This window comes from Acomys russatus, chromosome 20 (genome assembly GCF_903995435.1).
Source record: "Acomys russatus chromosome 20, mAcoRus1.1, whole genome shotgun sequence".
Taxonomy (NCBI): domain Eukaryota; kingdom Metazoa; phylum Chordata; class Mammalia; order Rodentia; family Muridae; genus Acomys; species Acomys russatus.
In genome coordinates this window covers 60,725,428-60,753,318 of record NC_067156.1, presented here as the reverse complement: position 1 = coordinate 60,753,318, position 27,891 = coordinate 60,725,428, and the positions used below count along the sequence as shown (strand labels likewise).

Below are 27,891 nucleotides of genomic sequence, written 5' to 3'. Positions count from 1 at the left end.
GCCCTCTTCTGGCCTTTGTGGGTTCCTGCACACACACATTCATATACGCAGACACATACGCATAAAAATAATACATTTTTAAAGCTGCGCAAGGTGAGAGAATCGTGAAGATGGGTGGTGATGCTATTTGCTCCACACCGAGAATGTCCTCAATGCCACTGAGCTGCACACTGAAAAATGGATAAATGGGGACATTTTTATGTGATTAAGAACAAAAACAAGATTAGCTGAAGTTAAGGCAGCATTTATTCAGTTTGTCGGCTACTGACAAGGGCACCATTTCTTTTAAGGCCTTTGATGGTTTTTTTTATTCTAACACATCATGTTAGGCACGTATGAAGTGGACAGAACCTAATGCATTTTCCTCATCAAGGCTTGGTCAAATGCGGTCACTGTCTCAGTAGTGCTGCCCCGAAGACCACCTATGTCCTGTGTCCTGGCCAGATAAGGGTGGGCAGTGTGCCTGTGGTCTCTTCAGGCTGTGTTCTGAATGATCAAGGCGATGCCTTGGCCGCCTCCAATGCAAGCTGATCCCACTGCGTATTTTCCTCCTCGGCGCCTGAGAAAGAATACAAAGCTTGTTACTGGGGCTCAGCAGGAAGAGGAGTTTTCCTCCAAGCCTAATGACTTACACTCAATCCCTAGAACTCACAAGGTGGAAGAAGAGAACCATTTCCCTGCAAGTTGTCTTCTGACCTCTACACACATGCTGTGGCATAAGCATACATACATACATACATACATACATACATACATACATACATACCCTCCTATATGTACTCTGACACACACACACAAAATAATGTGAAAAAAATCCATATACATACCCTCCTATATGTACACACCGACACACACATACAATAATGTGAAAAAAATCCATATACGTACCCTCCTATATGTACACACAGACACACACAATAATGTGAAAAAAAAATCCATCACTGTAACAAAACCAACTATTAAGAGTTAGACTAATTAAACAGTAGTAATATGCATTCTTAGCCAGCTCATCTTCCAGGTCCCTTCCCCAATACTTAATTTTGGTTTATAGTGACAATAGATGGAAGAATTAAGAGAGCAGAATATTCTTACTAAAAAACGAACAGAAAGAAGTAACACGAGATGGAGACAGTCCAAGAAGAAGGAGCTGGGGGTGCTGGGGATAGAGGAAGGGCTTAGGCAAGCTGAGGAAAAGCAGTAAATGCAGGGGGTCGTTTACACCAAAGGGGGGGGGGGATGATGAGGGAAGAGACGCTGTGATGTGACTTGAGTGATTTCAGATTCCCGTGTCACTTTAGTGTAAATACAACTAATGTAGTTTGTCTACTGAAGGAGTGGGTAGAATAGAGAGGGATCATGTCCCATACGTAAAAATTTGCCCATCTGTTTTCACCCCAAAATCTTGACCTATGACCTTGAGAAATCACCCAAGGGTCAGTTTTCATGTCCAATGATCACTAGGTGACCAGAGCTCCCAGCTCTGCCTAACTGGGCTGAAGTGAGGTCTAACACAGTCTATTTTCAACTCTCCTAAAAGACCTAACTCTCCCAAATACACAAAGCCAAGAGCTTTCCAATCCAAACTGGAGAGTATCAAACACCTGCAGGGAGAATCTTGACAGGGTTAAAGAAAAACAGCCTTTATGGAGAGAAAGGGTTAATGCTGAACTAAAGGCACTGCCAGGAGCAGTCTGGGGTTGCGAGATTGCCACCATTAGCTTTCCTAGTAGTAGCACAAAATCATCCACATATAAGTGCCCAGTCCTTGAATTGTGGTAAGTTTGGTCATTTGAAAGGAAATTGTGACCAAGCTGCTAAAAGCCTCAGAGCTCAAAATGTCTGGTGCGGTAATTGTGAGGCGTATAGGGTACTTTCCAAGCCAGGTCTCAAACTGTCTGGCACATTAACTCTGAGAAATACGGTAATTCCCCTGCGACAAGGGCTGCCATTGGACTAATGAATGAAGAAAAGACTTATACAAAGTAGTGGCTTTGGGGCCCTAGCTCAAGGCTCAGCAGCAAAAAAGTGGGAGCTGAGCCTGTTCAGACAAGAACAGTCAAGAGTCATCAGGTTATAGAAAAAAGACTTGATGTGGATTTGAAAAGCATTTAGTTCATTTATAATTTCTCACTGAACACAGTGCAATTATTGGCATAAAATAGAAAGGGGGAAATGTAATAAGAATTTTGGTGTCTTAAAAAAAAAAAAACAGTTACAGCTGGGCAGTGGTGGCACTGCCTTTACTCCCAGTGCTCAGGAGGCAGAGACAGGTGGATCTCTGTGAGTCTAGGGCCAGCCTGGTCTACTAAATGAGTTCCAGGACAGCCAAGACTAAAACAGAGAAACCTTGTCTTGAAAAACCAAAAAAAGAAAGACAAACAAAAATCTCCCAAAACAACCCACCCCAGTTATATTATGTAAACATGTTTTTGTTTTAATCCCAGGTATGGGCTATGGGGCTGATTCAGATTGTCCACAGCAGCAGACTATTTGCCTTGTCAGGGCTCTGAGAGGGTCGTGATTCTACCAGGTGCAGATAGTTTAATTCTGGGGGACGCTAGAGAGGGTCAAAAGAAAAGAGACAAGCTGGGCATGGTGGCACAGGCCTTTAATCCCAGCACTCTGGAGCCAGAGGCAGGCGGATCTCTATGAGTTCGAGGCCAGCCTGGTCTACAAAGCGAGTCCAGGACAGCCAAGGCTACACAGGGAAACCCCGTCTCGAAAAACAAAACTAAACAACCCCCCCCCCAAAAAAGAAAAGAGACAAGAAGAAGTTGGGGATACCCTGATGAGGTGAAGATTGGACTTGCCCCAAGGAACTCTATGCCCCAAATCAGCAGGACATTGTCTAAAAAGAACTCAAGGCCCCATTCCCCCTCTAGCCTTCTTTCTGTCCTACCTAGTGTTGGGAAGTTGGAAGGGACTGGGGTTGAGAAGGGTGTTGGAGGTATAAGAACCAGATAGAGTAACAAAAACAAATACACCAACAAACACATAACAAAATAAACATTTAGCTTTCAGAGGCTGGCAGTTGGCTCGGGTCTCTTAAACAATGGCATTGGTTTGTGCCTTCTCTCTATTTTGACGTATTAAATCAGTTTATCTTACTACTGCTAGAGACGCTAAAACACAGAGCTACAGAAGTCAGGGCCTCACTGTTGGTCACCAGCACCGGGGTGGCCCCCTCAGTGAACACTCACTGGGTGCACGATGGGTGCAAACAACAAGCTCCTAAGTGCAGGGCCACCTACAAAATGGCCAATTTATGTGCAATGCTCAAAGCAGACTGTCTCCCACGTCACTTGCCTCTGGTATGAAAAAGGAAAAACATGGGATTGTTCTGAAAAGCCTAAACTCACATATTTTTATTTTAAAAATGCTACATTTGGGGCCTGGAGAGATGGCTCAGTGGTTAAGACCACAGGCTGCTCTTCCAGAGAACCTGAGTTCAAGTCCCAGCACCCACATGGCAGCTCACAAGCACCTGTAACTCTAGTCTTGTGAGATCCAATTTCCTCTTCTGGGTTCTGTAGGCACCAAGCACATGCATGGTGCATATGATACATGCAGGTAAAACACTCATATGCATAAAGTAATAAAATGAACTGTATACTTTTTAAGAAGTGGCACATCGGAAATACAGTAATTTCTAGCAAGTACCTTAACTCGTGGACCAGGTGTGCAGTGATTCTGGATCCAGATCCTCCCAATGGGTGACCCAGGGCAATGGCGCCTCCACTCACATTGGTTTTACTAGGGTCAAGATCCAAGCCCTTCTGAACAGCCAAGAACTGGGGAGCAAAAGCTTCATTCACCTTAAAACAGAGTTCAAACCCACAGAATCGTTAGTCACAGCTAGTTTTTAATGAGAAGATGCAGTTATGTCGACGGCTACTTTCTACCTCTTCTTATTTAAATCCCAGGAACAGTGCGGGGGATCTGTTCTCAGTAGCTGCGCATCTCTGGATGAGCACAAGCTGCATGTGTAAAGTCAGAAACTTGCTGATTAAAAATGGTAATTAAAGTCGGGCATAGTGGCCCAGGCCTTTAATCCCAGCACTCGGGGAGGCAGAGGCAGGTGGATCTCTGTGAGTTGAAGACCAGCCTGGTCTACAGAGTGAGTCCAGGCCAGGCAAGGTTACACAGAGAAACTCTGTCTCAAAAAACCAACCTACCACCCCGCCAAAGCAAAACAACAAAACAAAACAGATAATCAAGCAGCCCCTCTCACAGCTCAGAGCTAAAGCTGCTGAGGTTGGGAGGAATATTTACTAAAACCTGGTTTCTGGGGTGACTGGTTATTGCAGAGAAAACAATACATGTGCCTAGTCCTCTGTCAATTTAAGTAGAGATTCCATTCATTATATTGCGTCTTAATGCCAAACAGCACAGGTTTAATTACCTACAGTTCTCAAATATTGGCCAAATATGGGACATCTATAGTCTATCGTTAAAAAAAGAATTTTCGGCTGGGCGTGGTGGCGCACGCCTTTAATCCCAGCACTCGGGAGGTGGAGGCAGGCGGATCGCTGTGAGTTCAAGGCCAGCCTGGTCTACACAGCGAGTCCAGGACAGCCAAGGCTAACACAGAGACCCTATCTCGAAAAACAAAAAAAGTAAAAAATAAAAAAATAAAAAAAGAATTTTCTTCATTGTCTCTTGGCGATTAGTATTGATTTGGTGTTTTGTTTATTTGTTTGAGGTAGACGAGGCTGGCCTGGAACTCACAGATCCACCTGCCTCCCCAGTGCTGAGATCAGGCTAGGTCCCTTCTTTCAATTATGCTGAATGCTAAGGTCTTTGTTCTACTATGACCATTTTTAAAAGCTACTCTTCGGGTGGGGTTGTAGCTCATCGTGGAACACGTGTTTAGCATGCATTAATTCCTAGAGTGACACACATGTGTGCATGGGCACACACATGCATGCAGACAATCACTCTACCAGTAAATTTAAATTTCCAGTGTCAGAATTATGGTAAACCTAACTTAAATCAAGCCACAACTATGGTAGAGAAGCCAAATGTAAATCTGAGGAGCCCTGAACTTGCGGGGGAAGGGTGAGTAATTTCTAAGTTTGGCATTGTGTATCGCTTTTCTACTAGCTAAGTTATTTTGTCTACATTTTTGCACTTTAATCTTTACAACAGGGTGAAGGTTACTTATTTCCTACCCCTCTGTGGCGTGGCACCCAGGGCCACAGGCATATTAAAGTCTAAGCTACAACAGTTTCCAGGGCTTTGGCAGGAGAAAGCAGAGTGCTTGAATCACTCAGAAGGAAGTGAGTTGGGGCTGGGGAGACGGCTCAGTCAATGCTGTGCAAGCTTAAGAACCTTAACCAGCTCTCCACCTCCCCTGTAAGAAAGCTGTGGGGGGGGGGCGGGGAGGGAGGGGACAGTATGGTTGTATGATCCCAGCCCTGGGGAGATGGAGATAGGAGGCTCCCTAAGGCATGCTGACCAGTTTACCCAAATTAATGAGACCTTGTCTCAAAAACATAAGGTAGAAAGATGGAGGAAAATGCCCAACATCAGCATAAGTGCTCCCATGCGCACACAAACACTTGCACACACATGCACACATGTACACACAAGCACATTTGTGCACACTTGTACACATATGCACACTTGCACTCGCGCACACACACACACAGATCACAAAAAGTAAAACAATTTAATACAGTGGAGGAGCACACCAACACACAGCATGCATAGTCAGTACCTTTGTGGGTGCAGAATGTGGAAAAGCTCACAGTACTAAACCAGGAGAGCTCCAAGATCACAAGCTAAGCCATTTATGTTGTCAAAGTAGGTGGTTTGTTCATATTGTGCAAAGAAAACACTTACATCTATCAAATCCATGTCCTTAAGAGTCAGTCCAGCTTTCTTCAGGGCACCATTGATAGCAGGGACTGGACCTGTGTGAGAAGAAGGCATCAGATGCAGACATGTCTGTGTACCGGACTTCTTTAAGGAAGGCGGGTGAGGCACACGTGCAATCCCAGCCCTTAGGAGACTGATGCAGACAGACTGTGGTCTCAGCCTGTTCATGCGATTAGTGCTTACCTCACAGAACAAGACTCCCTCTATACTACACAAGGAAGAAAGCATAACAGGAAAGCTGACAAAGGTGAAAACTGCCCGCAGTCAACTGTGGCTGAGAGCCCCACAGGAGGCAGTCGATACGGCTTTAGGACTTTGAGCAGCCAGAGGGGCCATGTGCAGGATTTATAGTCAGTATAGATGACGCTTGATCTCAAACGGCCAGACACAACAAGTGTTCTAAGGTAGAAACTGTATTTACTCACTTGGAACCTTCAGCCCATTTAGGTAAAAGGCAGGGAGCACAGATGGCATAAGCTCAGCAGACAGGAAGCTGTGGGCACTTGGGGAAAAGTCTGAGGGACAATCCATTTCCAACTCCGATAGCAGGTGGGGCAATGCGGCCCACAGTGCAAGGAATGCAAACCAACCTAACCAGGCCTCTGAAAGGCACTGGCTCCTTGTCTGCTGATCATGAGTGACAGTTTGAGATTTCTGTTAGTTCTAGCAAGTCAGTCCTTTTTCCAAAAGGTAAGATGTCTGCCCAGTGACGATCTCCTCTATTTATCCTTGGAACACTAAGTGTGTAAAGGACTAGTCGAAAAATCCTGCTTTGAGGTCAAGTGGCCGTTTCCTTATCGAGTGTGATGGACCAGTCAGCTAACGCTGTTTCCTTATCGAGTGTGATGGACCAGTCAGCTAACGCTGTTTCCTTATCGAGTGTGATGGACCAGTCAGCTAACGCTGTTTCCTTATCGAGTGTGATGGACCAGTCAGCTAACGCTGTTTCCTTATCGGGTGTGATGGACCAGTCAGCTAACGCTGTTCAGTGTGTGTTGCAGTTCCCAATAGCGACTGATCTGCTGGAACCATATTCTCTGTGTGCCCAAGACAGGAAAATGGGATGGGCAGATCATGGTTTATACTGATTGGCACTTGACGGCATCAAGAATCACCTAGGAAACAGCCTGTGAGGTTAGCTAGGCCCATGGGAGATGATGCAGCTTAGGTTAGCTGAGGGGGGGGGGGGCCACTGTAACTGTGGGTGGCACCATTCAACAGACTGATGTCTTAGAATAAAACAGAGGAAGTGAGCCAAGCGCTCGCATTCATCTTTCTGTTTCCTGACTGCAGACATCATGTGACCAGCTGCCTAAAATTCCTGCTGCCATGAAGGACTTGAACAGAGACCCCCAAATAAAGCCTTTTTCCTGTGAATACCCTTTAAGACTACCTTTAAGTCAGGTGTTCTGCCATAGTGAGGAGATAAGTAACTGCTAATACAGATGTTGGTTGGGGCTGCTGCTTTGATAAGCCCGACCATTCACTTCTCAGGCCTTTGGAACTGTTTTTTGGTTTTGCTTTGTTTTTGAGACTATGAGAGTGGCTGCATGTTAGGAGACTGAGGAACTGAGGAAGCACTGTTCTTACAGGCTGGCTGGCCCAACTGTCCCTGCGGGCAGCTCAAGTTACCCTGCTTAACCCAACTCTACAGAACAGACAAGCTTGTAGGTGGCACAGGCGACACGGGCACCTGACCCTGAGAGATGCTTGGCATGGACAGTTCCATGGTGGCATTCACTCAAGCGGCCAGGCCTGGGATGTGAAGGAAAGAAAACATTGCTCTTTCCTCACCAGCTGGTGGTGATCCGCCAAGCCCTATTAAATGAGGCTAAACTGGAAAACAACAACAGCAACAAACAAACAAACGAAAACCTATAAGAGAGCTACGGATTGAAACCAGAATCTGGTAGCTCATCAGAGTACCCAGGGACTCAGAAATCAAAACCAAAAACACCCACCTCAGACCACAGGCCTACTGAACAAAATCCCCAGAGGTTGCACTTGAGTTCTGAGGAACAACTTGGGTGGGAACCAGGGTTGTGGGTGTGGTAAGGTGAATGCCACTTCAACCCACAGATGTTTCATTTCTAGGTTACCTTCTGTTTCCAAGGAAAATGCTTTCTCTCTGTGTGTGTGCTGATCATATGTAGCTTTTAAGTCCATAATGAAAAAATAACACCAAAAACAAACAAACAAAGAGCAAAAACTAACCAACCAACCAAAACCAAAAACATTCCTGATGTTTAGCAGGGTCAAAAGATTCTGCCATTGCTGACATCAATTTGAGGTATACAGTGAAAGAAAAAAGGGTACACGACTAGCCAGGCCTGTTTTCTAGAAATCCTTCCTAGAGGGCTTGGCTTCCAGCGCTGCCAGGAGTTGCTGCAATCCCCAGGCCTGCCCCCACACACAGAGTGAAAAGATTAAAAGCTTGCATTCCCTGGAGTTCTCAGTGCTGCCCACAGAGGGTCTGCATGGTCTCGCTTTTCTGTTGAGTGTAGCACAGCTTTTCATAAAGATGGTCTAAGCGACTGACTGCACTAGGGATCGTGATTTGGTTACTTTCCCAAGACTGAATGCCCAAACCGACCTCCCCTCCAGTAACACAATAGAAGAGTTTTCAGGACAGACTCACCAATGCCCATGATGCTGGGATCACATCCAGACACAAAGTAGCTCACAACTCTGGCCAGGGGTGTAAAGTTATGCTTTTTGACAGCGTCTTCGCTGGCTATGATAACAGCCCCAGCTCCATCCGACACGCCCTTAAAACAAAATCAGGAGATTAGCCCCAGCTATGATAACAACCTCAGAAACATCAGACACCACCCCCCAAAACAAAAGCAGGAGACTAACCAATAAAAGAAGGTGGTTAACTGAGGTTGGAGCTAATGGTGCAGTGGACCACACAGTAGAATTAGGGTGGGGACTGTGCAGAAGAAGCACTGACAATGTGTGGGACACTAGTGGAAACAATGTGGGACCCTGGGGGACTTCAGGGATCACAAGCATGGAGTAATATTTCTCCAAGGGATGACAAGAAAGAATGAAGAAAAAAAAAGTGTGGGAGGCCTGACGTTGGCTATGTACAGATGTAAAAAGAAATCTGATGAGTTATGTGAGAAAGGAAAAGTATGATGTATGAAAACCAACATCATCAACCAGGAGGATTTCCTTTCAACTTTCTGAAAACATGAAGTCAGATTATCAAGGTCCCTAGCTACAGGATTTTGTGTTCGTCTATGGAAACTCAGATTAACAAACTATGAACACTACCAGCATGAGTTAAGCAGCTAACAGCTAGGACGTTTCTAGACACATCTGGAAGACGCTTCACAATCATTTGGCAATAACATATTGGGGAGAGAACAAGCACTTGCTGTGACACACCGATGCGTTCCCTGCAGTGACGGTCCCTTCTTTCTTGAACACCGGAGGGAGCTTCTGCAGTTGCTCCAGGGTCGTTTGGGGCCGAGCGTGCTCATCCACCTGCATCGTCTGCTTCCCTTTCTTGGTCTTCACCTCAATGGGAGCCATTTCCTCATTAAAGAAGCCAGCATCATTAGCTGAGATAGCAGAAGACTCTCATCAGAGTGAAACTCCAAAGCGAGATCAGGAAAACCTCATCTGTCAACTTAACTTCTGTTCAGAGGCTTCTTCCGTTCTTTTCTATTTAGCAAATTGCTTTCCCTTTCAGGCTTCAACATGCTGCCTGCCTGGGAGTCTACAGCTTTTTAAAAATTACCATTCAGGGTGTGTGTGGGGGGGCAGGGGCATGGTGTGTGTGGAGGTCAGCGAACAGCCTCAGCTGCTGGACCACTCCTCCCACATTGCCACTACGTCTTGGTGTACATCTGACCTTTTGGGGAGTCTCCTCTCTCTGCCTCTCCTGTCTCTGTGGGTTCTTGGGATTTGAACTCAGGTCCTCATGCTTGCACAGCATACATTTCCCCCACTGATCCATATCCTGAGCTCCTACTTTGAATTTATTATTTTTTTTATTGTTAAATGTTTTCTTATGAGATGCTAGACTAACAGCCAGAGCTACACGCAGTTGTGAGCTGCTATTTGGGCGCTGCGAACTGGACATGTGTTCTCTGCAAGAGCAGCCAGCGCTCTTAACTACTAACCCATCTCGCCATCCCTCAGCACTGCCGCTAGAAGTAGCACTAGTTTATTTCAGAAGAGAAATTCCATGTGACTTTTTTCAGTAACACAATTCTAAAACCGTGAGTTTTAAAAATCCCTTACTGTGTGATCACTCTAACCTGTGGGGTGAGACCTCCCCCGTGCTTTTCTCTCTATACCAACCAGCTTTCCATCTCTGCTGGGACTGCAAGGCGTATTTGTCACAGTCTTCTCTTTTTATGTTGTATTTTGCAGCAAGGTTCTCTGCGGTCATCCCCATGGCGAGCTTAACGTGTTGATCCGTTAATCCCTCCCACAAAGTATCTTCCAGCTATTAAAAACATTCAGGGAGTGACGTGTTAAAGCATCATCTTTGGAAGGAACCGGTCAGATTTTCTATAGATTGAGGTAACAGTTGCATTTATTATTTCTATTCATATTTGACTCTGGGACACTAAGAAAATCCAGTATTTTTAAAATGTCTAACATCTCACAAGTACAATGTATAGTTTACGCCACTCTAAATGCAGAACTGTGAACGAGAGGTGAGCCAGGAGTTTACACTCACAAGCGAGTCCTTTGGTGAGAAACTCAGCACAGGGCACTTACAAAGGGTTCTTCTGCAGCTCCTTGAAATCAGCAGTCATGTGATCTGGGGGGAAGGCGCGCGCGCGCGCGCGCGCGCGCGCGCGCGCGTGTGTGTGTGTGTGTGTGTGTATGTGCGTGCGTGTGTGTCTGTTCCATCCCACACCTCGGGGGCAGGGGCAGCTGGCTCTACATGTTATTACTAGATTGAGAAGAGCCAGGGACAGAGTGGCAGAGTAACAGGAAGGATTGGCAGGCTTCCAAGCCTCTGAGAAGGACTCCCTGTCCATAACCCTGTGTCCCTGTCTCGGCAGAGAGTTTTTAAGTGTACTCGGTGTCTGAAATACTCTGTGTCTTGTTCCTGAGTTTCCAAAAGGCTAGATGAGAAAGTGGGTGAAGAGTGAAAGTCACTTATCACTACTGCAAAGTGCTAAGCTATATTTTATATATTTACATTATTTTTTAGTGTGTGTGTGTGTGTGTAGTATGTGTGTGGCGTATGCATGTGAGTGTAAGGGTGTGTGTGCACAGACAGAGGCCAGAAGAGGACTCCAGTGGCTTCCTCTACTTTATGCCTTTAAGACAGGGTCTCTCACTTAAGTGGAGGCTCCCTGTTTTAGCTAGGCTGGTTTGCCATAGTAGTCCTGGGATCTGCCTGTCTCCATCCCCCAGTACCAGGGTTAAGGACACATGCGGCCATGCCCAGCTCTTTATGTGGGTGCTGGGGACTTGATCTCAGGTCCTCAGGCTTGCACCGCAGGTGCTCCTACTCCCTGAGGCACCTCAGTAGCCCGGGAAAATGCTAAGAGATACAGAAGGCCACCAGCCCATTCCCAGGGGCAGGGCGATGAGCTATTAGTCTTCATAACAGCTGTTGTTCCAGTCTGGCTCAATGGATGGATGCAGACACGGCCATTTTTATGATGGAAAAAAAAAAAAACCAAACAAACAAAAACCCTGTTCAATGGACAGTGCCCTGGAAGTGGAACTCCCAAAAGCCATGGCAAAGGCCCAGTCACTCAGGCTACTCACAAAATCTATTTCTTTTCCTCCTCCACTTTCCCTGTGGTTTCATGGGAAATGTAGTCCTGTGTGGACTCAAACACTGAAACTAATGAGTTTTGAAATAGCCTGGACATTTTAAACCACACAGATCTTGGCGGTATCCCACGAACAAAACTGGGTTCAAAATTAGTTTTTCTTTTTTTTTAATAGCTAGGCGTGGTGGTGTACACTTTTAATCCCAGCACTCTGGAGGCAGAGGCAGGAGGATCGCTGTGAGTTCAAGGCCAGCCTGGTCTACAAAGTGAGTCCAGGACAGCAAAGGCTACACAGAGAGAACTTGTCTCAAAAACAAAACAAAGTTATGTTATTAAAATTATTTATATAACCAGCAAAAGAGGTCATTTAAGAAAGTTAATGGTCCAAACCTTAAGATCGAATCCAAGTTTGGTTCCAAAGCGCACATTCCTGACGCAGTAGGGGGACTGGCTCATGCTCTCTGTCCCCCCACACAAGACGACCTCCGCGTCTTTCACACAGATTTCCTGTTGAAAAACAGACAGTAAAAGTCTATCTATTGTGTCCAGAGTAGGAGTTGGGAAATACAAAGACTTTATGAATTCATGGCGATTTTAACAAACATTGTGTTTTAATCTGCAGTAACCTAAAAAGAAATGTTTGAAAAGCTGGTGTCAAAGAACCTATTCTCCAGATGTTAGTAAAGGAATCCAGTTGTGTGCGTCTAAAAATGGCGCTTGTCTTTAGAGCCGGGGAGTGTTCTGCAGATCGCCCTGGCCTGGGAAGTGTGGCAAGCCATCACCTCAGCCTCCTAAACCCTGAGATTATAGATGCAGCCACTCGTTAATCTAAATCCAATAATCCTCATTTCAGTATTAATCTGCAAAACCCATAGAGATACTAATCTCTGGCTTAAATATACAACATATAATAAAGGGCGTATTGATTTAAAAGTTACAAAAATTGGGGGAAAAGTCCTCTTAATGGAACTGGTGAAGTAGGGGATTCATAAAGGGGCCCGTTTCACTCTTCCAGCTCTTTGGTTGTCTCCATCTCTCAGAAAAGATGCACGCAGTGAACTTCTAAGAGGCTGGCCCTGTGTTTGCAGTTCATGCTGGGAAAGTAGGGACCACTGTGAAAATAGCTCAGCCATTACACTAGGTCTGTGTCTATTCCCTGGAGGGGGTGGGAAGTCAAAAGCTGCAGCGCCCTTTTGATGGGGTGCAGTTCTTCAAGTAGCCATCAGCCTGCTCAGAGAAGTAAGTAAGAAAGAGGGTGCTCATACCTGACACCCACTCACAATGGACTGGAAACCAGAGCCACAGAGCCTGTTGATGGTGAGGGCTCCAATCTCTGTGGGGACTCCCACTCGCAAACCCACATGCCTTGCCAGGTACGCCGCATCCGAAGAACTCTGGACAAGAGGAAGAATTCACTTCGTAAGAAAGGCAGTCACAACAACCAAAAAAGACAGGGAAATGCTGGCAATCTAGCAAAAATGAGAAACTATATGGCTCTGGGGAGAAAGGATATATGTACAAGCAACTATATACATGATCTTAACAAATTTTAACAAATACTATAATTTAGTCAATTAAATTTAGTCAATTAAAATTGATGAAATTATAATTATAATAAATATCGTACTTTAGTATTTTAATACATTGTGAAAAAAATTACTAAATACCATAATTTAGTCAGTAGTTGAAAATATCATTGCTTTATTGTGGCAAATATATATAAAACAGATTTCATGATCTCGTTCATTCTTTTTTTTTTAAGATTTATTTATTATTTATACAATATTCTGCCTGCATGTGTGCCAGCAGGCCAGCAGAGGGCACCAGCTCACATTATAGATGGTTGTGAGCCACCATGTGGTTGCTGGGAATGGAACTCAGGACCTTTGGAAGAAGGTCTTAACCGCTGAGCCATCTCTCCAGCCCAGATCTCATTCATTCTTAAGCAAACAGTTCAAGGCCATCAGAAACATTTGTAATCATTGTTTTTTGTTGTTGTTGTTGTTTGTTTTTAAAGACAACTGGATTTTAAACATACTAAGTTATTCTTCTACTTCGGAAACTTACATATTAAGTCCTCCAGTGTGAGACGAAAAATTGTAACAGTTTACAACAACTAAAACTATTTATAAATAAGAGAGGCTATCTCAAGATACAGGACGTATTCAGACTGTGCTTTCCAACCTTGGCTCTGGGCTAAGATGATCCCAGAAGCTTTGTTAGCATCGGTCGGTGTATGCAAGCTCCTGACCGGAGAGGCTAGCGGCAGGCCCTCACCAGTAGCAGTTATTTTTCAATGAGTCTAAAATATTCTACTGTGAAACAAGTTGGGAAATGTAATTTAGGGCAGAGATAGATGAACAGGCAGCTGGGACACCTGGGCAACTTGTTCTAAGGCAGCATCTGAAGCAATGGTCCAGGACTGCCTTAGATTGTGGCTTTACACTGACATCGCCAGTCCACAGACCATATACTCAGAAAGAAAGGATAAAATGAAAAAAAAAAAGATAAAATGAAATTTGAAAGAACAAGAGACTGGGAAGGTAGCTTAGTTAGTAAAATGCAACACACACACACACACACACACACACACACACACACACACACACAGAGGCAATATTGTAGCCAGTGAGGTTTATAGGATACATGATTTAATACCTTTTATTACAGGAAAAGATCAAATAAATTCAATAAACCATGAATTTTTAGGGTGTTCATGACACTACTCTTTCGTTTCCAAATTAAATTCAACAATTTTGGCACACTTGTGGTTTAGTGGCTTAGAATGTTGAGTGGAGGGCGAAGGAAAACAGAAGAGCATCAGCCAATAAGCTGACTACTTCATCGCTCGGGGGAAATAATCTTATTTTACAAATCAATGCCATCGAAAAGATTTTAGTCAATGGCCGTTCTTCTCCCCAGGCCTGTTTGTAATTATTTCTTTTAAAATATTTTACTGTGTGTCTTGACCAATTTGCCAGTAAAGAAGTGTTTCATTTGAATATGTATATTGTGTGGTGTACGTGCTCATGTGTACATGTATTTTTCTGTGTGTGTAGGGGCACATGTGTGTGTGTGCACATGTGTACTTATGTAGGGGCCAGACGTCGACTAACGGTATCTTTTGCAATCATTGTCTACCTTACCTACTGAGGTAGCATTATTACCTGAGCCCAGAGCTCACGGGTTTGCCTCATCGAGGAGCCAGTTTGCTCAGGGGATCCTGTTTCCGCTTCTCAGGCTCTGAGCAGGCTACCACACTCACCTAGCATTTCCACAGGTGCTGAGGATCCAAACTCTGGTAGGAACTTTACCCACTGAGCCATCTCCTCAGATCCTAAAATAGGTTTTTTTTGTTTTGTTTTGTTTTGTTTTTTTTTTTTAAAAAAATACATGCAGTAATTTGAGGCAATAAACAGAAAGAGTATTGGACGGGAAGTCAGGAGACCTGGACTGGAGTGTGGACTCTGTGTGGTAGATCTGGAGCTCCTATTGTTCTAGTGTTAATTGCTTGTCTCCCTTGCCGAGATCTTTACCACTCAGTGAGCAAATGCTCACACACGCCAAGTGATGCTGTGTAACCTTGCCTCCCAAATTATCCCTGACTGGCTAATAAAACTGTCTAGACCTGGGCTGGGCAGAAGAGAGGTAGGCGGAGCTGAGGTTTGAGGGCTTCGAGGGCAAAAGGATCACAGGAGGGGGGGGGCATGTCACCATGGGTTAGAGTAAAGAAGCACGTGGCTGAGAAAAGCTTGTTCTGAGGATTGGCATCATGGGGAGAAAAGCCCAAATGAAGACATATTTATGAGAATTGTGGATGGAATGTGTGCTGAGAGATAACAAGGTAGCTTTTAGAGGGTTAAGATCTGCCCAGTCCCAGGGTTTAAGACATAATAAAAATCTAACAGATGGTCCCCAGGCAGCACATGCTTTTTGTGGGTGTTCTTCATATGGGCAGTCATCTGCAGATGGATTTTGTTTGTCTTTTGTAGAGTCAGGAGCAGAGTAATTTTGATTATTTAAATAGTTAGGCTACCTCTGAGTCTGACTGAATGAAGACTCACTCTGTACGTCTTCACAAATGTGTAAATATTTTCCTGCATCTGTGTGTTCTATCGTGGCTCTCCTGCATGATGCACATAAACCGGGCACCTGCTGTTTTCCTGAGAATTGCTTTCCTTTTTGTTTTAACTTCTCCGTGTGCCCTTACAGAAGGACTCTGAATTCGATTTTAACCACAAGGCACTTAGGGCTGTAGGAAAGCTTAGTGTAAGAGTTGTCACACAGAACTAGAGATTTGAAATCTGGCATTCTGAGCATGCTGTGGCCAGTCAAACTGAGTAATAAAACAGGATAATAAAGCAATAGGAGAGAATTGGGCCTGGTGGTACAAGGTACAAGCCTGTAATCCTAGTTACTCAGGAGAGCAAAGCAGGAGGATTGCAAGTTCAAGGCCAGGTTGGCCTGCCTACCCAGTAAGTGTAAGGCCAGTTTCCGTAACTTGGTGAGAGCTTGTCTCAATATAAAAAGTGGGAAAAGGTCTGAGGTGCAGCTTAGTAGCAGAGTACTTGCCTAGCACACAGGAGTCCTGAGTTTCTGCCCTAGTACAAGGGGAAAAAGTACTGATTTTAGGAACAGAAGCTCAAGCACAATGAAACTGACACTATTTACCACCAATACTATTTATCGATGAAGCTATTTATTACTGATGTTCTTTATCAATGAAACTGATACTACTTATTGTGACTCCTAGGAATACTTGAAAGATCTCATCAACACGTGGAGACAACACTGTTTTTATTATATATATTTAAATATTTATTTATTGTGTATTTAGTATTCTGCCTGCAAGCCACTAGGAATTGAACTCATGACCTTTGGAAGAGCAGTCAGTGCTCTTAACCTCTGTGCCATCTCTCCAGCTCAACACTGAGTTTTTGAAAGAATAAATCTTCTTGAAATAAATTCTAAAAAACCCCAAAACCAAATGTAGTCTATTTCAACCTTATTTATTCTAATGTCTTCTTCGGTCAGCAGCAAACTCTCCTCCTGGCCCACCACCAAAAAGGAAAGGAAAAGGATCTAATATTAAGAATTAATTATTGTCTTAGTTAAGGTTTTATTGCCCCAAAGAGATACTGTGACCATAGCAACACTGTTTTTTTCCTTCTTTCATTTTTTCAAGACAGGGTTTATCTGTGTAGCCTTGGATGTCCTGGACTTGTTTTGTAGACCAGGCTGTCCTCGAACTCAGAAATCTGCCTGCCTCTGCCTCCTGAGTGCTGGGATTACAGGCGTGTGCCACTGCACCTGGCTCACAGGAACTCTTATAAAGGAACCATTTAACTGGGGCTAGCTTCCTGTTCAAAGAGGGTAGCATGGTGGCATGCAGACAGACCTGGTGCTGGAGAGGGAGCTGAGAGTTCTGCATCTGGATCTGCAGGCAGTAGGAAGAGAATGCAGAGGGAGCTGAGAGTTCTGCATCTGGATCTGCAGGCAGTAGGAAGAGAATGCCATACTGGGCATGTCTTGAGCATCTGAGACCTCAAAGCCCATCCCCAGTGACACACTTCCTCTGACAAAGCCACTTACTCCAACAAGACCACACCTCCTAACACTATCTCTCCCTATTGGCCAAACATTCAAACCCCCGCAGTTAATGAAATGGTTTATTCTCAGTTGGCAAAATTGAAAATATAAAATGTCATTGCTTTTTCTGTACTGGAAGATACACAATGACAGATGAAGAGAATAGAGTTTAAGTCCAAGGCCTCATGGCTTTCTGTGTTCACCACTGTTCCCTTTGATTTGGCAAAGCTCATAGCACTGCCATCTGATATGATTTGTACATGAAATGCCCCTGTCAAGCTTGGATGCCAAAATCTATTTTGGGGAGAATGGAAATTTTAGTAGATGGGGTCTCACTACAGGAAGCAGATTACTTTTCCACTTCCTGTTCCTCTTTTACTTTCCGGCCACCAAGAGGTAATCAGTTTCCTCTATCATTTCCTTCAGCCACAGTCTTGAAAGCAGGAAGCAATGGAGTCAACTTAGTTTGGGCTGCAGCCTTTGAAACTAGGATCCCAAAGAAACCCTTCCACAGCTGGGCATAATGAGGCATGTTTTTAATCTCAGCAGAGGCAGATCTCTGGGAGTCTGAGGACAGCCTGTTCTCCACAGTGAGTTCCAGAACAGCCAGGGCTATGTTAGAGGGAGCCTGTCCAACCCACCCACTCCACCTTGCCCACCTTCTGCCTTTAAGCTGTTTTGCTCATATATTTGTCACAATGGCTAGAGCATCTTAGAAATATACAGAATAATTAGTCCCACAAGCATATGCCCATACACACACACACACACACACACACAGAGACAAATTCTTTTGTGTTAAATTAGAATTTCTTTGGTTCACTTTGGATGCCTTACCTGTAACATCTAAACTACATTTACTATGGTGGTTTGAATGAAAATCGCTATAGTATGGGCTTGTTGGAGTAGGTGTGGCCTTCTGGGAGGAAGTATGTCAGTGGGTGTGGGCTTTGAAAATTGAAGTGCTCCAGCCAGGTCCAGCGTCACTCTCTCTTCTGCTAGTCTGGATGTAGAACTCTCAGCTGCCCCTCCAGCATCATGTCTGCCTGCCCACTACTCTGCTTCCCGCCATGACGATAATGGACTAAACCTCTGAACTGTAAGCCAGCCCCGGTTACATGCTTTCCTTTATCAGAGATGCTATGGTCATGGTGTCTCTCCACATGCTGTCTCTAAGACACTAGGCAACCAGGAAATGGCTGTATACTTCGAAGGAACATCCAGCTTTCAAACATCTTCATACGGACAATCTATTCTGTAGACCACACATGCCAAGGTACAGGGTAAGGGTTTTTGCTCATTTCCCACAAGAGGTCCTGAAAGCTCCTAGAAGGTGTAAGAGATTACGGGAGGTGTGTTACCTTGCTTGGGCCTGCTTCCTCCTGCTGTACTTTGGATTCAGAATGGCCCCCAAGGGATGTCTGTGAAAGGCCTGATCCCTGGCTGATGGTACTTTAGGCAGTAGGGCCCAGTGAGAGAAAATTAGTCACTGGGGGCACGCCCTTGGCAGATTAGAGTTCTGGCCTTCTATCTCTCTTTGCTTCGTGGGCCCTAAGGTGAAAGGGGCCTTCTCCAGAGTGTTACTCCGCTCAGGATGTGTTTTGTGGCTGAAAACAAGAGGCAGTGTCTACGGACAGAAACCTCTGCCACCAGGAACCGGAACAGACTTTTTCTTCTCCAAAGTTGACATCGCAGGCATTTTTGCTTCAGAGATGGGAAGGTGACTGGCATACCCCCTTAAGCAACACATAGAGAAAGCTAACTTATTTCTCCTGGGTCTAGTAAGCACTGAAGTGGGGCTGGGAAGACGTCAGCGAGCTTAAGTGGACTTGCTGCTCTGCTCTTGCAAAGGACCTGGGTTTGGTTTCTAGCCACACTGGGTGGCTCACAACTGTTCCTAACTCCAATTCCCAGGGCTCTGATGCCCTCTCCTGACCTCCACAGCCACAAGAGACACATTCGGTGCACATACATTCATACAAGGAGAATAGATACACATAAAGTTAAAAAAAAAAAAAAAAAAGATAAAAAGAAGCATTCCAAGGCCTTGAAATGCATTCCAAGCCAGCCAGGACCTATGCTGCTTTGAGCTATGCCTGCTGTTACTCTTAGTGTCAGAAGGTGACCAAGGTTACCAATGTCAAACCCTGATAACTAGTAGAGCTGGCATCATGGTGGCCCAGTAAGGGAACTGTTTGTAGAAATTATTAAGGAAAGCAATGAATGTGAATACCCATCCACCCCACTAACCTGCATGACATTGCCCACGATGACACTGTCAATGGTTTCGGGTGGGACTTTGCCAGCAGCCAGGGCAGCCTTGGCGGCAAACTCAGTTAAGTCAGTGGCAGTGAAGTCCTTGAGAAGACCCCCATAAGCTCCAAAGGGTGTTCGCTTCGCAGCAACGATAAACACACCTAATGAGTCGAGGGAAGATTTGCAAGTGTCACAGGTTAGCCAGTGTCCCTAACATGTTTTAAGTTATCTTTTCCCTGAAATTGCATGGTAAAGGACAAGTTCCAATTAGGTAATTGAAGATCTTTGTCTTTCAATAGTGCATAGAACCAGTCACGCTCACAGAAAGACTATCCTACAGGCTTGGACCAAGAACTACATTGTAAACCTAGTCCCTTTAGACAACATTGTTAGTGGTTATTTTTATAAAACTGTGTGCTTCTATTAACTTGTTTCTTAACCTGGCTATCACACAAATAATTGACTCTTTTATATTTGTTTACAAGGCTTTACACCACAATCTTGAGCTGTTTGAGTCTGCTCTTAGTCCTCTATGTTATCCTGACTCCATCTTTGCCAAAATCCCCAAGTTACTTAATTTTTAGTTTCTTCTTTGCTTTAGTTGACTCTTCTTCATGTCTCTTGCACCTCTGCCTGTGGCTGAATGAATCCCCTATTTCCTTCTCTAACTCCTCCTCCCCTGGCTGGCAGGAAGTCCAGCCCACTTTTCTCCCCTACTCAGTGATTAGCAGCAGTAAGCTGCTTTACTGACATATCAAGGGGACAATTGGGGAGCAGAGTTTATACAACACTGAGACAGGAGAGTCTCAGAACAAATCTTGCAATCAGATATGTGGGTACAGAAATCAGCACCTGAATTACACAATAACCTTGTGCCTATTCAATAGCCTTACTATGTTTACAATGCTCCAAACATTTGAAAACTGAAGTGCCTTTTCTGTGTGCTAAACCAAAGAATATTGGAACTAGAGGGCACCCTAGAAGGTCCCTGTTGTCTGAGGTTAATGGCCCACTTCATAAGAAATCCTTTTGGCCGGGTGGTGGTGGTGCACACCCTTAATCCCAGCACCCTGGAAGCAGAGGCAGGTAGATCTCTGTGAGTTTGAGGCCAGCCTGGGATACAACATGAGTTCCAGGACAGCCAAGGCTACAGAAAAACCCTATCTTAAAAAACCAAAATTAACACCACAACAACAAAAAAGGAAGGAAGGAAGGAAGGAAGGAAGGAAGGAAGGAAGGAGTCCTTCTGGAACACTCCAGTGAAAAAGCTAGGGTCCTTTCAATAAGAAAGGTACTCCGCCATGTAAAGCAGCGTGCCCATAGACACATATAAAAATGTCTGACTGTTCTCCATGTTAATCTGATGGCTCCAGTTCTATCCAAACGCAATCTAAGAAAGACAGATACATGCTTTTTAGACTACACAGTGCATTGAATGACTTACACATGCCGCTGCTTCTGGAGCCACAGGATGACTCAAATGACAAGTTCCCCAAATCCTTAAACTGTAATTTCTGCTACTGTGATTTTTTACTGTGCAATAAAATGGGCAGATTGGTTACCATTCACCTGCGATTGGCTAATAAATGTCTCAATTTTATTATTCTTTCTCCAGATAAATAGCAAACATCCTTGCAGGGGTCAAGGTTAAATATCAATGGTTTTGTGCTTGCCTAGCATGTGTGATGCCTGTGTTCAATCCTCAGCACAGTAAATAATAAACGAAATAAAAAAGCATTTTTGCAATGCTTCATTGGATGTCAACTTCTCTTTTTTCATACTCTGCATTTCATCTAGGTATAAAGAATGTAGGATAATTATATATTTATTAATATAAGAATATAAATTTACAGGTTGCTATCAGCTAAATTGTTGTTGTTGTTTTCTTTTGAGATAGGATTTCTCTGTGTTATCTTGGCTGTCCTTGATTCTAGACCAGGCTGGCCCTGAACTCACAGGGATCCACTTGCCTCTGCTTTCCCAAGTGCTGGGATTAAAGGTGTGTACCACCATGCCCGGCTTTAAATTGGTGTTCTTATGCACATAAATTAAATAATTATTTCTTTCCACTGTCACACAAAAAAGCCTTATGATTGTACAAATCCAACACTATGGTGAGGAGAAAGCACTAGGGTTGTGCAGTGTGAAACCTGGATAGCAGCTGTAACTGTTTCTTGTACTAACACATGTAGCCCAGCAAGGATGCTTTTTGTTCACCTGGGAGAATAATCATACAGCCTGGAGAGTTTCTTAGATTAGACAACAGTAGCTGAGCTCTGTGTGTAAATGGTAACCAAATCTGTCCATTTTATTGCACAGTAAAAGATAACAGCAAATTACATATCAGGGTTTGGAACCTTGTCATAAGATACCTACCACATGTAAGAAATTTGATTACTTCCTGGACAACATCTGATCTTCCCAGGAACTCTGAGAAGGACGTGTAGAGGCAACACACAGGGGTGGGTACTGTGTAAGACAAAGCCGAGCTACAAAGGGCCTGTAACTCCAGGCCTGGAAAAAGCAGACACAAGAGGAACTGAGCTTGAGACTAACTTGGACTACAGTGTGTGTGTGTGTGTGCGTGTGTGTGTGTGTGTGTGTGTGTGTGTGAGAGAGAGAGAGAGAGAGAGAGAGAGAGAGAGAGAGAGAGAGAGAGAGAGAGAGAATATCATCATCAGCAATGAAGGACAGAAGGAGGGAAGAAGGAAAGGTAGTTCACAGCAACCATAGCCACTGGAGGGGGAGAGGGGAAGGAAGGCAGAGAAAAGGAGCACCCCAAAAAGAAATCCAAGGGGGGGGGCTGGTGAGATGGCTCAGAGGTTAAAGAGCACTGTCTGTTCTTCCAAAGGAACTAAGTTCAATTCCCAGCAACCACATGGTGGCTCACAACCATCTATAATGAGGTCTGGTGCCCTCTTCTGGGCTGCAAGCACGCATGTAGGCAGAACACGGTATAAATAATAAATGCATCCTTTAAAAAAAGATGTTAAAAAGAAACCCAAGTTGTACCAACACACTAGAGAGTTCAGCTTTAGTCATACACAAATGGGTGAGTTACATGCATATGAACCGAGGCTAGAACACTGCTCGTGGGAGTGTCACTCCTTCTTACGGGGAAAGACGGTTTGCCTTCTGAGTTCAGCGAAAGCATCAGCTTGCATGGAAACACTAGAGCCAACTTCTCTGTAGTCAGTATTCTTTACAGGAGAAAGCAGACTCCAGCCTCCGTACCATTTCATCTGCTGCATCCGAAATACAAGTAAGTCAGGGCCAGTGAGATGCTTTACCGGGAAAAGGTGCTTGCTGACAAAGCTGACTACCTGAGTTCAATTCCTGGGACCCATATGGTAAGATGTGTCCATGGGTACAACAGTGGCGCACGTGTTTTAGGGGGTGACTAATGGCTTCCTGACTGCATTTAAGGCCTACTATTTGTGACAAAATGCATGTGTGACACTATACATACTATGCATTCCTGGCCAAGAGCCCATGGTGGGGACCTTACAGGCCCAAGGGTGAATCTGCTATTAGCTTAATGGACACAGTATCAAAGCTGTCCTCTAAATTCCTATCTCTACGTCTGTAAGTTAGTGCATCTCTCAGACCTTGTCAGAGAGCTTTCCCTGTGCAGCAGAGGGCGGTTAATGCAGAAACTCCAAAGTGGCTCAAGTGCAGAGAAACTGTATCAGTGGAGTACTTGACCACAAACCACTCGCCTAAACTAGCCCTTCCCCAAGGCTTGGGGACCACTGTGGAATGGGAGGCTGAAAACGCTTTAAGAGCCAGGGGTTCTGGGGGACCAGAAGTGAAACAGTGTCTTCTGGATATGAAAGGACCACTGACGGTAATGGAAGCTTTGGTTGCTTTGTAAACTCAGATATATTATGTAACTATGCTTTTGTTTTAATCCCAAGTGCAGGACTTTAGTTTGTCCACAGGTGATAACTGTTTTGTGCGGGGCGTGGTCTTTGCCAGCTGGTAACACCTTGCCTCCTGCAGCACGAAGAGGGGCGTGGTCTAGGACTCTGGGGAAGAAAAGTGGGTAAACAGGAGCGCACAGAGAGGCAAAGGTGGTCTGCAGTGGTGGCATGCAGCCTGCAGCAGTTTGGAGAGACCAGAGACCCGTACCACAGATGGAGGATGCGGACAAACGTTTCAGTACAGTGGCTTGGAGACTGCTTGCTGCATTTGCTGTTGACGGAGATTGGTACTGCCTCAAAAGAATCCAACTGACTCTAAACAGCCAGAGAAGTGAAGAGGTGTGTGGCCCCTCTCCCCCACTAACCTTCTTTCTCATACCCAGGGTTAAGGGGTTGGTGGAAGGGAGGTAGAGGCATCAATACCCCATATGAAATAGAGTTTAAAAAACAAGTGTCAACAGCTGACTTGATGAGCTCACAGCAGCTGAGACAGCCTTTCACAAGAACAAGCCAGGCAGCATTCTGGCCTGAGGGAGGGAGGGGCTCAGGAGCTCCCACCCAGAGGAGCTGTTGACAGCTGAAGGCTTCTGAGTGAGGGAGAGTTAGCTTGCTTTCTTTCCTTTTTCTTTCTTTTGGTTTTTCCAGACAGGGTTTCTCTGTGTAGCTGAGGCTATCTTGAACTCATTTTATAGATCAGGTTGGCCTCGAGCTCACAGAGATCCGCCTGCCTCTGCCTCCCTGGGATTACAGGCATGTGCCACCGTACCTTGCTTAGAGTCAGTTTTCTTTAAGGGTGTATGTAATATATATATGTTATTTTTTTCTTGTGTTATGATAAAATACCATGACTGGGGCAACTTGTGGAAGAGTTTATTTTGGCTTAAGGCTCTATAAGGATAAGAGCCCGTTGTGGTGGAGAGGAGAATATTTATTGGCAGCACAAATTGGATTCAGTAATTACTTAAAAAGTGAAGAGAAAATGAAGAGGATATGAAATTGGGATAGGGTGGAGAAGTGCGTGTGAGTCTGGGAGGAGCTTGAGGGAAGAGTGGAGGTGAAAATTATCCAAATACAATCTTAAGAAATTCTCACACAGATGGAAAACGTTCATATGTGGAAGTTTAGTGTAAGTTAAAACAATGAGTTACAACCACATGAGTCCCACGGCTAAAACCCAAATATTGACAACACCAAATACCAGTGGAGCTGTGTAGCAACAGAAAGTCATGTGCTGCCAGTGGAAGACAAGATGAAACACTCTGGAACTCCGTTTAGCAATTTCATACAAAAATGTATCTTAACCACCTGCTCCAGCAACTGTAAGCCTTTGTATTTCCCCGAGTGATTTAAAAGCCTACACAAAACTTTGTCAGTATGTGGTAAAGTGTCATATATGCAATGGAATTTTGTTTGGCAGTAAAAGGAATCCTTTGTATGCACTACTCAGGGAAAAGAAGTCAGTCTGGAAACACCACATCCTGAATGCTCTTACTACATAATAGCGGGGAAAGGCAGAGCTACAGAGACAGGAAGAAGATGAGCCCTTGGCAAAGGGCTCAGAGACAAGAGTGAACAGGTGGGACACAGGACTTTTAGATAAAAAAAAAATTCCCCTGGCACTATGCTGGTGATATATGTTACTTATACATTTGTCAAAATTCCAAGCATTGAATTGAAGAAAATGTAGACCCTGATGTAAATTATGGACTTTGGTAAATAACAGTGTGTCAAAATTAGATAATTATCACAAACATGAAGGGGGCTCAGGTCTTTAAAGCCAACACGTGGGAGGCAAAGGCAAGTGAATCTAAACTCTGTCTTGAAAAGAACCAAACCAACCAACTTAAACAGACAAAAAATTAGTTCTCACCCCCTAAATGTACCACAAAAATGTACTTAAAAAATAACCAAATAAACAAACAAAAAACCCAAAACAAACAAACAAACAAAACAAACCACTTAAAACATGACTACTGAATCCAATCTGTGCTGCCAATACACTTGTGGGCATAGGGGCCATGTACTGAAGTGTGGCCAAGCTCCCAACAGCTGCACTGCGATGATCTGAGAGAGAGAAACGTTTTTCATAGGTTCTCACATTTGAACAGTTGGGGTGGGGAAGATTGTGGGAGGGGTAGCCTTGCTGGAGGAAGCCTGTCACTGGGAAGCAGGCTTTGAAGAACCTACAGCCGTGGTTCTCCACTTTCCCACACTGTGATCCTTTCCTAATGTTAACAACCACTGCCATGCAGCAATGCCCTCCCTGTACATTCTGGTCACTCTTGTAAATCCTGAACTGTTCCCCAAAAAGTTTATTATGATAAAAAGTGAGTGGGAGAAAAATATGAGCAGAACCTTCAGGGCCCATAGCAATTATGGTACCACAAAAAAAATGACGATTTGGAAGAGAGCAATTTGAAGAAATATTAAAGGCAAGTTCTCTAAATTTGGTAAGATTCAAATTTATAGGCTCGAGTTTAGTGAAGCCCAAACAATAGACATTACACATACCTCCCTGCCCCGACACCCTGGAACGTCACTGTGGAACTTCTGAAATCCCAAAAGAAGGCTTTTTTTTTTTAAGGTGTGTGTGTGTGTGTGTGTGTGTGTGTGTGTGTGTGTGTGTGCGTGCGTGTGTGTGTGTGTGTGTGTGTGTGTAGGGCCTGCACACGTGGGAGCAGTGCCCTTGGAATCCAGAAGGGGATGAGCTGGAGTTACAGGCAGCTGTGAGCCACCTGAGGCTCTCTACAAGGGCAGCACATGCAAGAGCAATACACGCTCCTCACTGCTGAGCCATCTCTCTAGCCCCAGGAGGAAGTTTTAAACATCCAGAAAAAAATTAATAAAATGGCATCTTAGGTAGGAGGAAGACAGAGTGATGGCAGATGACTCTGCAGAAACAGCGAGGCTGATTTCACATTTCTTCACGAGTCCCTTTGTGTTGCCATAATCCAAAAAGAGTGAGCATGAAGTATTAATAGTGAAATAAGTGGCATCAGCCTAAAAGCATTGTGGGAAAGTAAAAACAAACCACCCACAGACTTCCCTTTCACCTATATAAACCCACTCCTTATCTGATGCTCCCAGACTAGAAAGATCAGTCTAACTTGTATTAGTTCAATTATTTTGAAAATACCATGGGATGTGCACATACGAAGAAGGGACCTCGAGCCGGGCGTGGTGGGGAACACCTTTGCTATATAAGTACTCATTTGGTGAGAGTAACTATTAACAACAAGCAAGGAAGATGAAGGAGAACTGCTAGTCATCCAGATTTGTTTCCAGAGTAAGCTGGCAGCTCTACTGGCCTGCGTTCCTAACTAGTGCCTGCCTGCCATCTCCCCTTATAGATATCAAAAACCTCATCTAAAATGAATCCTCAATTTTCCAAGTATGTTCTTCCCCAGTTTTCCCCTGAGTGGTATTAGCCATGGTCAAGACTTTCCAGAAGGCCTAACTTCTTATCATTTGACATTTCTTTTACATTTACCCGCTACAGTCTGTCAACACCTCCATCCAAAGTCAAAGTTTCAGACCTGTGGGCCACTATTTTAAAGGCAGTGCCAGAGCTAAGAGGAAATCAAGACTGACTAGACTGTGCCCTCACCGTTTGAAATAAGTGTATTTTCTTCCCCTGGGGTTATAAGTCCTGCACGGCGTCCAAAATGGTTCCTAGATCTCATGAAATCTCCTGTCTCAGGACTTTGATTTGTGTTCTTTCAATCTCATGGTCAACAAAGACTTTTGTCTTTAAGTTAAAATTACATTTCTGGTGGTGAGTTACTATGAAAAAGGAGTGTGAAAAAATTTAAAGTAATAACCCTCCAGTTATCCACCCAAGGCCTGTATTTGCTTGCAGTTGCTTATACTAGAGGAACGGAAGAGAAAAGGGAAAACAGCAGTTTCAAACAGAATACTACCAACTGTTTTGAGAGGATCAGGGTACCCCGGTGAAAATTCCCTGGAGCTTCTTGGGGAATATTAACTTCCCTGCACACACACATGCGAGGCTGAGACCAGGCCTCTGCCTTCGGTGTGCAGCTGTCCTGCCCCAGACCACCTCGAGGTTCTGGCACCGCCTCAGTTTCCTGCAAAGTTGAGTAACAATTCACTACCACTCTAGTGACCTCCAAGTTCAGGAGCATAACCAGCCAGCCCTGGTCTCCAGTCTGTGCATTGGAAATTGCTGTAGTCTCTGCCTTCCACAGCAGTTCCTACTTTATGCAATAAATGCCCACCCGGACCCCGGGAGAAGAAGGACCTGCACCAGACACCTCTGCCTGCCCGCAGAGCCCAGAAACCGAAGCTCGACCCCGGGGGGTCATCAAGGGAGCTAGGCTCACCTCGTAGCAGCGACATGGCGAAGCTCAGTTTTTCCGCTGGGCTCTCAGCGACACACAGCCACCCGTTCTAGCCCAGCCTTAAGAGTGTGGGCGGCGCCCTACGAGGCCGCGCCCCTACCCTTTCCCCTACTTCCCTAGCTGCCG

At 44.7% G+C, this 27,891-nt stretch overlaps 1 protein-coding gene across 1 annotated transcript; it reads right to left on the bottom strand.

The window, feature by feature from the left end:
- Positions 1 to 260: 260 nt before the first annotated feature.
- Positions 261 to 27,891, bottom strand: Acaa2 (acetyl-CoA acyltransferase 2). The gene is made up of 10 exons (XM_051163656.1): positions 27,748 to 27,891; positions 19,476 to 19,642; positions 12,902 to 13,030; positions 12,027 to 12,143; positions 10,195 to 10,342; positions 9,274 to 9,449; positions 8,519 to 8,648; positions 5,845 to 5,915; positions 3,661 to 3,815; positions 261 to 559 (listed from the first exon to the last, which is right to left on the bottom strand). Exons 1-10 carry the CDS (start codon positions 27,761 to 27,763, stop codon positions 475 to 477), a joined length of 1,194 nt encoding a protein of 397 aa, XP_051019613.1. The 5' UTR covers positions 27,764 to 27,891; the 3' UTR covers positions 261 to 474.

Coding starts and splice junctions, on each gene's coding strand:
- Acaa2 (XM_051163656.1), bottom strand. Junction 13,031..19,475: donor TCGTGGGCAATGTCATGCAG/GTTAGTGGGGTG, acceptor CCTCTTGTCCAG/AGTTCTTCGGATGCGGCGTA. Junction 5,916..8,518: donor TCCCAGCATCATGGGCATTG/GTGAGTCTGTCC, acceptor CTTCTCACACAG/GTCCAGTCCCTGCTATCAAT.